We start from the raw sequence: 15,083 nt of genomic DNA, 5'->3' as shown, positions 1-15,083 counted from the left end.
GTTGTGTGTGTATAAGGTAGTAGTTGTGGAATTGTTAGGTTAGATTACTTGTTGGTTATTACTGCATTGTCGGAACTAGAAGCACAAGCATTTCGCTACACTCGCATTAACATCTGCTAACCATGTATTCTAGAAGCACAAGCATTTCGCTACACTCGCATTAACATCTGCTAACCATGTGTATGTGACTAATAAAATTTGATTTGATTTGATTTGATATGTGTGAAATTAGTTTTGATTTAGAATGAGCCAATTCCATGCACCTATCTCTGCACAGGGCCAGGGGGGAAAATGGAATCTATGCACTTAAATAGCAAATGGAGGACGCTTTTTCCATGGTTCATTTTCATGCCAGCCAGTCAGGCTATACACCTGTTGTAAAGTGGTTGTTAGGTAATAATGCAAGATACGTTCTGAGCAAATAATGTAAGAAATAACACACGCAAAAATACTGCAAAGTTGTCTCGGCACCATTATTATCACACACACATCCCACAACCTCCCTCACCCTCCTTACCCTCATGCGGCTGATTCTCTTCTTCCCGGAGCCCCGGCCAGAGAGGTAGATCTGGGACAGGGCCTGGTAGGAAAGGCGCAGGCCAATCCCCTCAGGGGTGATGGTGAACTGGAACGCCACTGCCTGGTGGGCCTCCACCATCTCTATGGAAACAGGACCAGAGTTACATACAATAACCTGCTCTACTTAGTCACATTCACATATTTCACTCTACTAGTAGTCTAGAGTCACAGACTAGTCACACATGCCACCACCTGGTGGGCTTCTGCCATCGCTATGGAAACAGGACCAGAGTCACATACAATCATCTATTAAAAACAGGAAATTACAGTTAGAACTACAGTACCATCACTATAGAAACAGGACCATACAGTTGCATAAAATATTCTACTGATGGACTACCTCAGGGCTCTCCAATCCTGTTCCTGGAGATATACTGTCCTCTAGGTTTTCACTCAAACACTAATCTAGCGCACCTGATTCTAATAATTAGCTGGTTGATAGGTTGAATCCGGTTAATTACAACAGGGGTTGGAGCAAAAACCTAAAGGAGGGAAGCTTGCCAGGAACAAGGTAGGAGAGCCCTGGTCTACATCTTCAAGTTCAAGGCCGACCGGGGTACTGCAGATAATGTTTTTACAAAGCAGGATTCCCCATTATAGTCAATGGGAGTATGGCGGTCTTAGTGGTCAATATTTGTGGATATATATATGTGAAGAAGAAAAAAAATCATAACACAATCATTGTACCAATACTTGCTTCTATTTCACCAGAAGTATATCTTTGAACTGATTAAAAAAAATATATATATTGCACACAGAAGTATAACATTAATTTGCAGCCTGCAGTACAACTTGAGGTACTCACTGAGCTAGCCTGCAACATAACTTCCTGGAGTAGCTCAAACTGCACATGCAACATTTCCAAAAACTCCTCCATGAAGCAAGATGGTGACAGGCTAAAACTACACATGTTGATGTTCAAATGCGCCACTGAGACTGCACATAGGAAACAATGGGGTGACATCATCAATGGCTCCATCCATTCTTTTTACAGTCTATGGGCCTACCACTGATAATCCCTGACAATAACGTTCCACAGATGTCTGTGACATTTCAACCATAATACGAATACCTATCCAATAGGGCTGGGACAATACCTGTATCGCGATACTTGTTAGTCTTGTGGCAAGGAAACAAAAAACAAAGCGGATTTAACTTCTTTAGGAAAACAGCCCTAATGTTGGAAACAAACATTATGTTGTCATCCAGAGTCACATGTATTTATTTTACAAGCTATAGCACACAATACTCTACATACAGTAGGTTATTAAATGACCAAATAGTTTGGCCTGCTTCATGTTTTCATTTTTGCCATGTAAAAAAGATTGTGATAGTGGTATCGTCAAAGCCTATATAGAAGAGAAAGAAAAAACATTGGCATGTCCAATCAAGTGCTCTCTGATTGAATTAAGTTTTGGTAAACGACAATGTGCCACTGTATTAGTCTATTACCAATACTTTCAGATCTACATAAATAGCCTAGGTAAGTCTACATGACTTCTGTCAATGACTACCTGTCTGTGCAGTTATAGTCTCTGTCATTCCTTACATGGTTGAAATGGATCATTTGCAAATGTCAAAGCTATAAGTGTAGCCTATACTGTAACTGTGCCGTGAAAAAAAGATGCACACACACACAACAGGGGTAAAGTTCACTGGTACAGCTTGCCACTGTTGTGTGACAGTTCACATCATACCAACATAACTAAACCGATTCCAGTTGTAATAGCGACACACCGACACACACATCCCTGCCATGTACACACAGGATTTGACAGTTCACTCATACACCCACATTTAAAATAGCACACAGAAGGAATTATAAATATAATTTGTCGGCCTTCAACTTGAGCTACTCAATGAGAGAGGGCAGCACTGAGCTAGCTTGCAACGTAAGTAGCTCAAACTGCACGAGAGAGAATGTGTGTGTTTTCGAATGTGTGTGTTGGAATGCATATTTTGCCCTTCTGATGGGGTTTGCATCTCTCTCTTCCCATCTGTCTCTGTCACAACCAGAGAGAAAGAGACAGTAAGAAGAGCGAGAGAAGAGAGGAAGTAAGAGGGACGAGAGAAAGAAAGAAGAGCAAGAGAGAGAGAGTGAGCGCGCGAGAGAGATTGAGAGGAATGAGGGAGTGGGTGTTTAATCTAGTAAATTACAAAGAATCCATGCACACACACAAAATGTGGAGGTGTGCACACACACAGATTAAATGCATAAAAAATTTGCATGTGACACACAAGTACAGAGAATAACAACACGAGGTACTGTGACAATGAAGGAGAGGATTGTTATTTAGCATAAGAATCTTCCATGCTTAGGGGAAGACAGCTGCCATGCCTCCCGCTCCTCTCAAGTGAAAGACTCCATCTCCTCTCTGCAAGTGAAAGTCTACATGCCTGCCCTGCATCCAAAAAGCCTGAACAGGTTCAAACATTGAATTCTACAGTGTGCAAACAATCCAGATGAGTTGCTGCGTTATTAATCTACATTTGCAAAATAATTGGGAATAGTTTCAGAGAACACTGGTTCAATACTGTGTGTATAGCCCCCCAGCTATAGCTCTCTAGGTGGGGTCTTGGAAGCCTTACATTGTAAACAGCACTAAATGAAACTATGGAAATACAACTATAAAGTAGGCTACTTTTCCTGGCAAGGTGGTGAAACAAGTTTCAAGTTTACAAATAACCTTTGCACTCAGTAGCCTGCAAACAGGCATCTTGGAAATGAACTACTATGTGGTAAACAGGTTTGGCGTGATCATCGGGATAAAAGAAAGACATCTCTCCAATGTTAAAAATATTCCATTCACAATGCGCAGACTCCAAAACTGCGGGAACATGTGGTGTGCGCGCATAGAGTTGTTTATACTGCACGTTAATTGATAATACATTCAATCAATTAACTGTGTGTAGGTCTGTATTATACAGAATATAAAGGATAGGCCTACTTTCTCCACCTATATCTGATTGCAGTGACATGAATTGTGCAAGAAATTCAAGCAAAGGGAATAATTATTTTAACATTTTGGGCTAAACAGTTGCCCATCCACTTCCTACCTGTGTGTTGGCCTATCAGCAACACCTTTCAGTTGTTATGAGGTGTCTATAGGAAAACTACAGTCCTACTTAGGCCCTAGCCTACTTGTAGCCAATAGTCTAAATTTATGCAACATTCCTACAAACTAGGGAAGTATTATGTTTTAGCCAAAAAACAACTTGTTGCAAACAGTGGTGGAAAAAATATCCAATTGTCATACTTGAGTAAAAGTAAAGATACCTTAATAGAAAATGATTCAAGTGAAAGTCACCCAGTACAATACTACTTGAGTAAAAGTCAAAAAGTATTTGGCCTTAAATATAGTTAAGTATCAAAAGTAAATGTAATTGTTAAAATGGTTTCAAAAACAATGATTGATAGGCAGCTTAATACATTTCTTGAATTCAACCATTACTGGATTCAAATACACATTTAGATGTGTGAACAGCCATCCACAATTACCACAATCCGTAAGGTGCAAATAGCTAAATGAGAGCAGCACTGTGATTTACATGGACTGTAGCCTACAAAAGCCTATTCCTACGATCCATCAAACACATTTGCTGTGTTTCAAAGTGGTCTCTGATTTGTGGTCAGACTCGCCCAGGTGGAACAAACATCCTTTCTGAAATTAAAAGTAATCTAGTTTTTCAAAAGTACATGTAATCTGATTACAATATTTTTTTTGCTGGTAATGTAACGGATTACAGTTATCCTTTAATTTTTTTGTAACGGATGGTCCGCGTCCCTAGAACGAATGGTGGGTTATTCAATATCGCACATCCATCGCTCGCTACACACAAAAGCCAACAAAACCACAGCTGCTGGTGCAGCAATGAAATGTGTGTATGGGAAAACATGTATCCAAGCGCACTGAACACTGAAAACCACGCCCAAGGAAAACCACAACGAGAAGCAACAAATTTGATAGAAATACCTGTTTAATCCTGAAATATCTTGTCGTAAAAGCACACCAAATAAGAAGTTAGTCAAACACCGAATCTCTTTTTTTCCTTCAACCACTCCTCTCACTTCCAGTGAAAACAGACTGGAGTAGGTGGGCAGCGGCGCCAGAGAGCCACATACATGGATGACTTAACTCACAACCCCGCCTCTTTTTTGTCACATGGCACGCGGTAAACACCCTTTGCGAGCGCATTTACCAATAGAGTCAATACAGTAAATTATCAATCTCTTTACACATCCAAAAAACAGACCCGGGAGCTGTCGTGTTGCTACACGGTGTAGTCGACATTTGGCGATATTACATGTATTTTTTTTAAATACTATTTTTGCTAAAGAAAATTATTCTGTTCAACCATAACAAAATGCAGATGATGTTTGATCACAATTTATGGTCAGTAATCCTAATTAATAGAACAGTAGGAATTGAGGCACCGTTTCTTAACTTCTGATGTAGTTTATTGTTCTTTATTTATCACAGGCAATAATAATCATAATAGTGCACTTTAATTTTTTTATATAATACAGACATTTCTTATATAATCATCCTCATCATGTTGTTTCCCCCCCACATTACTGTTTTAAATATTTAAGAATTGTTTTGTTCTACTGTGTATGAAGGGGGGGGATTACAGTTTTACAATCTTGGAATGATCAATAATGATGACAATAATCATATTGTGAGTACAGTGTGAATAAAGAATCAAGATATGGTTTCATACTTACTGTATACAATGGACAGAGACATGGGGAGGGGTGTGATTATATAAGGATGGGGTTGGGTTGAGGTATTTTCATCTGGATGAGAGGGTGGGGGGGTTTAAGAAGAGATAATGAGGGTGTAGGAAGGGGGCAAGGAGGGAGTTGGGGTGGTTGGCGAGAGAAGCGGCCTTGTCGCAGTAAGATTCACCCACAATGGGGTTGAAACATCTCCCCTCATCCCATCGTTTACTTTGAACGGTTATTTACACAGAATGTCTAAGGGTTTCGCTCTAGTTGTGTCTCCAGCCAGCATTTCCCCTAGTTTTTGTTTTCAGGCGAGGCAAGGCGGGGTGTCAAAGCTCTCAGTAACAGCAACGTCCAGGCCCTCTGGCCTCAACAACACCAATTGAAACCAATAGAAGTCAAACTCTTTTAAAACGTGAAGCAACAGAGCTGGGCAGGGAGAGGCCTACCCCACCTATACAAAAGGTAAGGGTAACACGGTCTCTCACTAACTCTGTTTTTTAGCACAGGGTAATGGAAAATGAAAGACTGTGGGGTCGTGGGTCTTGTGTCACATCTATCTCCCATTCAAATGACCCTGACCTCTGACCTAGAATGTGGCGGGGGGGAGGATGAGGGCTCTGAGAGGTCGTGCACATACAATCTCACACAGACACCGGACACACACACTGACAGGTCGAGCAAATATAACAGACATGTACCTCCCTCCGTACGCATCATCTTAAGGCGCTCAAACTAATTCCTGGCTATGCAAACTCTTACTACTACTATTCTGTGCAGGACGGTGCTGGATTCATAAGCCACCTATATTAATGCAGTAAAAAAAACATTCACTGTCATCATCACCTACGGGGCCACATTGCTTTCGAGTAGTGTCATGCAGCATTTCATTGGAGACTAGCTCGGCTAGCCTGGTTACACATTCACAATAGTTCCTGGAACCATGCTGGAAAGGACAATGTGAAAGGAAAATATCCAAGACAGCACAGTACGGTTCGACACGATAGTAGGAAAATGGGTACATGATTCCTGCCAAAAGCCCTTGAGTGAAGGGTGTGAGCTACAATGAGAGGTGAGCTACTAAAGTCAACAAGCTATAATCATGTTCTTTGCTGTGTGGAAGGGGAGCGAGACGAGCCCCAGGTAAGGAAATCGAGGAAGACTGCCTCCCACTCTTTTCGTATTTCATGGTAAATGGCCGATTCACACCAATTAAGTATACAGTACAGCCGTTATAGACAGAGTATGATAAATAAAGAGTTACAATAACCTACAGTTCTAAGTCTCCTGGCTACAGAATCGCCCTGTTTGCTGTACAAGCAGTTGTGTGCTACGGTAGCAGTGTGTTGACTCCGACTGATATGAAGTGTGATGACAGCTGATGGGGACGTGGTATAACGTGCAGCGGTGAGTCTTAGTTACTGTGCTGTGGTCACAGCCAAGGAATGGTGAGGCAGGGTGAGACTGATAATAGGGGCTTAAATGGCAGTGGCATGAAACAACAAGGTGTCGACTGACGACGAGGGACTAGTGGAGCGACTAGAACGAAACCTGTGTTTTCTTTTGGTGCTCTGTGCAAGGGGTATGAGGAGGGTCGTAATGAAGGGGTTGGGGGGGCATGGCAGTGGCCAAGGGCGAAGGGATGGTAGGGGGAAACCACTTTATTTGTTTTGTGTCTTTTAGGACAGTGCATTCAAAGTTTAAGGTCCAATTTATAATAGTTTTTATTTCTCTGAAAGAACAGGAGGGTCCGTGTGTATGTGAATACTGCTTGTGTTCTGCACGTGGTGTTGGGCCCTCAGTCAGTGTTTTATGTGGTGTGTCCATATCTTTGTACGCTTAAGTCACAACATTCTAGCAGAATATGACAGAGAAGGAATTAGAGATTACTACCCCCACTCTTTCCTGCTCTCCTCTGCTTTTTCAAGTGTCTATGAGAAAAAAAATGATTTACTTCATGGAAGATTTTCATAATTTTGCCATCCCAGAAATTCCCCAAAGCATCAAATCTATCCATGGTTCATTTCTTAAACTTTGTTTTGTTTTGTTGCTTTAAAATGGGAAATCTTCATTATACCAAACAAAGACAAATAAAATAAAAACACTAAATAAGCTGGAAGGATTTTTGCAGCATTGGTTTCTAAAACATTGTGGTATGAATGGACAAGGGGTTGTTTTCTGTCTCGCTCTGGAAAAGAGGGTTCAATCTGGTTTCAACTACAGCAGCCATTTTGTCAGTTTCAATGCTGTTCCAATATTCCAACAGAACTTTCCCCTATATTTCTGTCAGCATCTTCCCTTTGCAATATATAAATCAACAAATAAATACATAAATAAATATTAAATAAATCTATGACATAAATAAAATAAATACTGTCACAATAGTGTTTGTTTTTGACATTCACTTGGTTAGCTTTATCTCCATTTTGTTGGCGGCAAACATCGAACTCATTTGTGCTCAAATCACATAAACAAAACCAGAAAGGATAAAAAAAACGAAATGGATTTCATTATTTTTGTGTGGTCTGTTCCTTTCCTCTCCTGGGAATGAGTGTGCAGCGGTTTCAATGTTTTTCTCTCTGTCATCCTTAAGTCAAAGTCTCTTTCCTTGTTTCTTGAAATGAGCTTTTCCACCTCACCTCCCTCTGCTCTCTTAACATAACAAGTCAGTTTAGGTGTATAGGGCCTTTTCAAAAGCCGCATCATTCAGTGTCCCATGTCGGCCATATTGGGAATGTAAGGGAGGGAGGAGGGAGGGTTGGTTGTTTTCTGTAGAAAACAATAATGGATGTGGAGTGCTTGGTTCAGTCCTCCTGGAATAAACAACTGATGAAGGTAACTTCCTATGAACTACATCTTCTTCATCTTCCATTGGACTGAAGTGAACTGAGCTCATCATTCAGAGGATCTGCTGAGGGTTCCATTCATAGTATTACTCTAATGATTCTAGTTGTATCGTTCCATTATCTTTTTGAAATCTCTACATATTCCAGATGTCAGTTGTAGTGGGGGCGTTGAGACTTTCTTCCATGCCTTGTCTTATTTTTCTTCAACTTGGGTGATATCTGTAGAGATATCTGTTGCTTAATGCTCATTTAAAGGCAAGATGGTTTTCATAAGTTTGTTTCAATTGCATTTTAGGAATCATACAATTGTGGTGCTTAGTTATAGAGAAAAACAGATATTTGTCTTTATTTTGTTCAAATAGCTGTATTGACATCTTTGGAGCTACTTGGATGTAAAGATGCATTTGGACGCTTCATTCTGATTTTGATGCAGTCTTCCTCATCATTATCTTAAATTCTACCATGTTTCTGTTCTCGTAACTTATCGTTAATGAGAATCCAGTGAAAGGACCCAACCTGTTTCCTTGATATCCACTGAATTGACTTGACCCGTAATATTTCACTCTCACTGACCCAAAAAGCGATGTTAAATAAAACTTAAAAGTGGATCCCAGTCAACTGGGAAACACTGTTATAATTGTTGATATTATTTCGGAATTTCCACAATGGTTTTCATCTTATTGGTTGTAGACCGGATAACTTACCAAAAAAATATCAATTTAGCCTTTAACCATTCAGAGCCTGCCATTCCCCATATAAGTCTGCCCGCTTATTTTACTGGCTACATATTGTTGTTGACAGCTGCATGATGTGTTGTACTTCAAACATACAATTAGACATTTTTCTGATCTTGGCTTCTGTTCTGAAGCAAATCTGAGTGACACTGCGTTTTCCTCTCGTCCGCTCTTTTCTTTCTTCTATCTTGGTGGCCAACTATCTTGTTGGGCCCGTTTCAGGTTGAAGCAGTGGTTTGTTATGATGATTGTTGGTCAGGTGGTTTGGTAGATGTGACGGTGGTAGTGGTGATGGTGGTAGTCTGAAGGGGTTTGTCTTTGTTGTCCTCTAGTGTCATCTCTCTCTATCTGCCCTATCCTGTTGATGTCTGTTTCCAGAATGTTCCCTCAGGGCTGGGACTGTGTCCCGTTGGAGGAAAGGAGTCTGGTCTTGTCTTTGCCCGAGCCCCTCCTCTGAAGCACACTCCCACTGCCCCCTATCCCTGCGTCACCACGCTCACACTTCTCGCCCCGGTCCCCGCCTCCTTCCGAACGTCGGGAGTTTTGCCGGGTCGGGGTGCTGGGCGGACGCGAGGTCAGCTGCCCATTCTTCTCATCTGGGGAGAAAAATATTTAAAAAACATGAGTTTGATGAAGACAGAGATATAAATAGTGTGTGTGTGTGAGATTCAGAGGAGGGCTCGGGCAAAGACAGACCAGACTCCTTTCCTCCAACGGGACACAGTCCCAGCCCTGAGGGAACATTCTGGAAAAGACATCAACAGGATAGGGCAGATAGAGAGAGATGACACTAGAGGACAACAAAGACAAACCCCTTCAGACTACACCATCACCACTACCACCGTCACATCTACCAAACCACCTGACCAACAATCATCATAACAACAACACTGCTTCAACCTGAAACGGGCCAACAAGATAGTTGGCCACCAAGATAGAAGAAGAAAAGAGCGGACGAGAGGAAAACGCAGTGTCACTCAGATTTGCTTCAGAACAGAGCCAAGATCAGAAAAATGTCTAATTGTATGTTTGAAGTACAACACATCATGCAGCTGTCAACAACAATATGTAGCCAGTAAAATAAGCGGGCAGACTTATATGGGAATGGCAGGCTCTGAATGGTTAAAGGCTAAATTGATATTTTTTTGGTAAGTTATCCGGTCTACAACAATAAGATGAAAACCATTGTGGAAATTCCGAAATAATATCAACAATTATAACAGTGTTTCCCAGTTGACTGGGATCCACTTTTAAGTTTTATTTAACATCGCTTTTTGGGTCAGTGAGAGTGAAATATTACGGGTCAAGTCAATTCAGTGGATATCAAGGAAACAGGTTGGGTCCTTTCACTGGATTCTCATTAACGATAAGTTACGAGAACAGAAACATGGTAGAATTTAAGTAATGATGAGGAAGACTGCATCAAAATCAGAATGAAGCGTCCAAATGCATCTTTACATCCAAGTAGCTCCAAAGATGCAATACAGCTATTTGAACAAAATAAAGACAAATATCTGTTTTTCTCTATAACTAAGCACCACAATTGTATGATTCCTAAAATGCAATTGAAACAAACTTATGAAAACCATCTTGCCTTTAAAGAGCATTAAGCAACAGATATCTCTACAGATATCACCCAAGTTGAAGAAAAATAAGACAAGGATGGAAGAAAGTCTCAACGCCCCACTACAACTGACATCTGGAATATGTAGAGATTTCAAAAAGATAATGGAACGATACAACTAGAATCATTAGAGTAATACTATGAATGGAACCTCAGCAGATCCTCTGAATGATGAGCTCAGTTCACTTCAGTCCAATGGAAGATGAAGAAGATGTAGTTCATAGGAAGTTACCTTCATCAGTTGTTTATTCCAGGAGGACTGAACCAAGCACTCCACATCCATTATTGTTTCTACAGAAAACAACCAACCCTCCCTCCTCCTCCCTACATTCCCAATATGGCCGACATGGGACACTGAATGATGCGGCTTTTGAAAAGGCCTATACACCTAAACTGACTTGTTATGTTAAGAGCAGAGGGAGGTGAGGTGGAAAAGCTCATTTCAAGAAACAAGGAAAGAGACTTTGACTTAAGGATGACAGAGAGAAAACATTGAAACCGCGTGCACACTCATTCCCAGGAGAGGAAGGAACAGACCACACAAAAATAATGAAGCTATCAACTCACTGTTGATGCCAGTAAGGACAGGAGAAGGCAGTATCTCAATATGAATCTCAGACTGTATTAGCAGCCTTAAATATTGGACTTGCTTTTCAACTGGTTGGGTGGCTTTCAATGTGTTTTGGTTTAGGCTTTTTATAGATGAGAACTTCCTAAACATTCCTTGCACCGCGAAAATCAATCTACTACCGCTAACCGATGTGTAAAGACATCATCAGTGGCACCCCCTATCTTTTGTTTTTGTTCACTTTGTCAAATACATAAGAGGTATTGAAATTAATTTGCCCTACGGTTTTTACTTCACAGTCACAGATACTTGCACATGACTTTGAATATACCAGATATGGCATCTGTTGGTCACAATACCTTGAAAAAAGTTAGGGATGGTATCAAAAAAACGGCGTCGTTTACCAGATGTGCCTCATGCAGCGCGACAACATCTCAATTCGCTATAGAGTTATCAGGCTGTTGATTTGTGCAGGTTTGAATTTTTATCCAACTCATATTAATGTGTTTTATTTTGATGACTTTTGATTTCATTCATCTCATCTCTATAAGAGCTGCTGCCATATGCTGTATGAAACAAAATCACTATTTTAACTAGTTCTTCAAACGGTAAATAAGGCATACTTTTTATAACTGCTGAATAACCAACTATCAATCACTTAGGTTAGATCATGTATTTTCAGTTGGAAGATACCTTCCGAAGGCAACTGCTGCTCTTCCTTTTTGATCGTGCTTTCTTCTGTCTCTCTCTCTCCCTCTCCATGTCTGCCCCACATCCCAGAGAGGAAAGGGAACAAATCTTGAGCATTTTTGCTTTCTTCATTATACCCATCGACTGTACAAGTAGGCAATTAATGGATTATGGTCATTTAGTTATTTACTACATTTTCTGTGTAACTATATTGAATATTGGCCTGTTGGAAACTACAACTCCTACACATTTGCACATTGGCTGATCATGATTTTAGCTCTAGAGAAACTCGCACATTGAGCTCACAAGGAAGAAAAAACATCTAGCTAAGCGGAATTAAAATAATTCAAGCGACGTCGGTGATTTGATTGTTTAAAAACCCGATAAAAAACGCAACATTTCAATGAATCGGCCTCTGAATAAGGTGAATTACGAAAATATTGAAATAATGTGCCCTTAAGGTATGTGTCCTTCACCATGTTATTTACATATAAAAATTCTTCACATCAGCTGGTAGAATGACTAAATTAAATGAATCACTATCCTACCATCCTTGTTATTGGCTCAAGCCATGTTTGCTCGCCCTTGCTATTTTCCCCACAGGTAATTTTGGTTGGGGCTCATAGTTTCCCTTAATATCAGTATATGACTAGGGGCCCTATGTAGATTCTTATCTGTAATGTTTGTGCGACACTTTTGCATTTCTTTAACAGCTTGCCTTGCCCTGGTCGTGTCAGTACAGTCATTTTAAAACTGAATAACATGATGCACTTTAACCCTTGCTACATTGGGCAGATGAGCCAAGGATAGAGAAACAAAGAAGACAGCAAGTGGCCAAAGTGGAGCCCTTTAGAACAGCGAGGCAGGCAGGGGGCAACTGGGTAGGGACTGGATGTTTAATCTAGGTGCCCCGCAAGGCTTCAGAACAAGTTAGGCTAAGTATCGCAAGTATCCCCTTGACCATTTTGGATTTTGCAACTAAAGAGACAACCAGAAAGACCAGAAACCAGCACTGAATAATGATTGAGAGAAGATAAAACCAGAACAAACACAGATTTCGTCGCAACTGAAAAGTAGATATGATGGAAGAGAGACACACAAATCTCGGCTCCGAGTGGCGCACAGCGTTCAAAGGCACTGATTTCAGTGCAAGAGAGGTTTCACTTAACAGTAACCATGGTATTTGGGAATCTCCCAAGGGGGCTGAAAATCGGTACTCCCATCCCGCTTGTTGGAGTTTGTACCATAGGTGGTGGCACAAATGGCTAGTGGTGGGTCTGGTTGGCCGAGGCCGACATTCTACAAATAAGAAAATTTGTTCTGAAATTGGACTCCCAGTTTTTTAAATTGAAGGTTAAAATAATATAATAATAACTAAATAAAAAAACACAGCAATAGATTACCAAGAAGAAAGGCCAAAGAATAGACCAAAGGAGACAGTAACCAGGTAACCTGAGACCAAGCACAGACAGACACAGAGAAAGTCCACAGAAGTAAGGGCAAGATGGGAAAGAAACAGAGTTAGGTTGAGCCAGAGGTGGACTGTTATCCGATTTTTAACCTGCTCTCATCGAATTCCTATTTTAGTTTAATTTGCACAAATTATAACAAATGAAAATATAAACAGTTGGAGACAAAGTAAAAACCAAGCGCTTACAAAGCTGTGGCAGGTGAGGTGAATATATATATTCTGTGAAAATTACTTTTACAACAATGTTTAACTTTTACAATCTTTTTTACAAAGGACCAAGACCAGAAGAAGAAAGGGTTAGAACAAAAGAAGACAGCCACATAGAAGAAACTAGAGACTGAAAGAGAAAGCAATGGGGGAGGCAGAGGAAAGCGTTGGACTGGTACAAGGTTGGAACTGTTAAATACTTAAAGCCTGCTCTATGGATTCCTAATTTTAAGCAGAGTGGTGTGGTGTGGTGTGTGTGTGTGCGTGCGGTGCGTGTGTGTGTGGGTGTGTGTGGGGTTGGTTGTTTGTGGGTGTGGGTGTGGTGTGTGTGTGGTGTTGTGTGTTGGTGGTTTGTGGTGTTGTGTGGTGTGTGTTGGTGGGGTGTTGTGGTGGTTGTGTGTGTGTGTTTGTGTTTGTGGTTGGTGTGAGAGACAGCAAGGGTTTTTGGGTAATGTGGGGGATTCTAGTTTGGCTCATTGGGCAGGTTCCTAGAGCTTGAAGTTGTTGGAGTGGTAGGAGGTTTTGGTAATACACTGTAGATGTATATGTTCAGAGTAAGAGAGACCCAACCCCACTAGTCCGCTACTGTAATTGAGTAAGTCAGTGGTTGGCTGTGGAGGTGGGAAGGTGCAAGTTATCATGAACAATGTAATTCTCTTCAATGTTTAATCTCTTATGTCATCTCAAAGTGCAACGATTCATCGCATTTAGCCTTGGGAAATTCTTATTTTAAAAAACAAACAGTGGCGAGGGGGGGGGGTTGCCCCCGATACCTGCTACTGTCTTTGGCTAAGAACCCCAATGTCTTTAAAAATCCCTAGAAAACCTATGAAGTATGATTTTCCAGAATACTATGAATAGAACACAGATACCAGACACACAACTGCATCCTGGGCTCTTAGCTGTTATCTTACAAACCACTTGATTTGTTTCGTTCCGCTACAATGCCAAAATGATCTAAAATAAATAACTGATCATTTAAATTAATATTTTTGACATTAAATAAATGTTTTATACTATTATTGATTCTTGAGATCCTTTAGTACCTAGTGATGGGCTGCTGTTTTGTTTGTTTTTCCAGGCACAGGCCTTTAAACGACATGGATTGTGGATAATTTTTGCTAATTTGCATAGAATTGACAGCGATTTTTAGATGGATATCTGGTGTAATAGAGGTATAAGAATGCCCCTGAAAATTCATTTTGAGGGGATCGAGTTGGTGAAATTGAGATTTTTTCATAAATGGATACTTTGTAACCTCTTGGTGGATATATTTTATGGGCAAGACTGACATGCTGATTGATGCATTGGTAAGATACCTGTGGTTATATGGAGAGATAATACCTGTGGTTACACAGATGAATAGAATTTGGGTGCGTCAAAGATCTAGGGTTTTGAGTCTTAAAATGCTTTCTAGAATGTGTCACTTATCTACTTCCTCCACCTGATTCATCAGTGCGGTTATTTAACAGAATTGGTCTGAGGGCCTGGCACTGGGCACCTGTAGTTTAGATTTTTGGATGGGTGTTTACAAAGGTCAGTCTGTAATTTACAGTGTAGGTAACATTGTTGTTAGTTACAATGTGAATATGACAGAGTGGGTGCAAAATGACAATCAAGGCAAGGGTGGGATCTCTC

At 40.6% G+C, this 15,083-nt stretch overlaps 2 protein-coding genes across 11 annotated transcripts in view; both read right to left on the bottom strand.

The window, feature by feature from the left end:
- LOC111971265 (carnitine O-palmitoyltransferase 1, liver isoform-like) overlaps positions 1 to 4,879 on the bottom strand; it is a 113,266-nt gene extending 108,387 nt beyond the window's left edge. For all 3 annotated transcript variants that reach the window (XR_002878267.2, XR_002878268.2, XM_023998313.2), the window contains exons 1-2: positions 4,554 to 4,879; positions 518 to 660 (exon numbers count right to left, since the gene is read on the bottom strand). The gene's annotated coding sequence lies outside the window, so the exon portion shown is untranslated. The remainder of the gene's footprint in view (positions 1 to 517; positions 661 to 4,553) is intronic.
- Positions 4,880 to 5,025: 146 nt separating this feature from the next.
- The window catches only part of LOC111971506 (serine/threonine-protein kinase BRSK2-like), a 35,230-nt gene continuing 25,172 nt past the window's right edge, over positions 5,026 to 15,083 (bottom strand). For all 8 annotated transcript variants that reach the window (XM_023998307.2, XM_070446285.1, XM_023998308.2 and 5 more), the window contains one exon: positions 5,026 to 9,481. In XM_023998307.2, the coding sequence (XP_023854075.1) occupies positions 9,273 to 9,481 (209 nt within the window). In that variant the 3' untranslated portion in view covers positions 5,026 to 9,272. The remainder of the gene's footprint in view (positions 9,482 to 15,083) is intronic.

This window comes from Salvelinus sp. IW2-2015, linkage group LG13, assembly GCF_002910315.2.
Source record: "Salvelinus sp. IW2-2015 linkage group LG13, ASM291031v2, whole genome shotgun sequence".
NCBI classification, from domain to species: Eukaryota; Metazoa; Chordata; class Actinopteri; order Salmoniformes; family Salmonidae; genus Salvelinus; species Salvelinus sp. IW2-2015.
The sequence above is the reverse complement of the archived record's forward strand: the minus strand, read 5'-3'. Positions and strand labels throughout refer to the sequence as shown.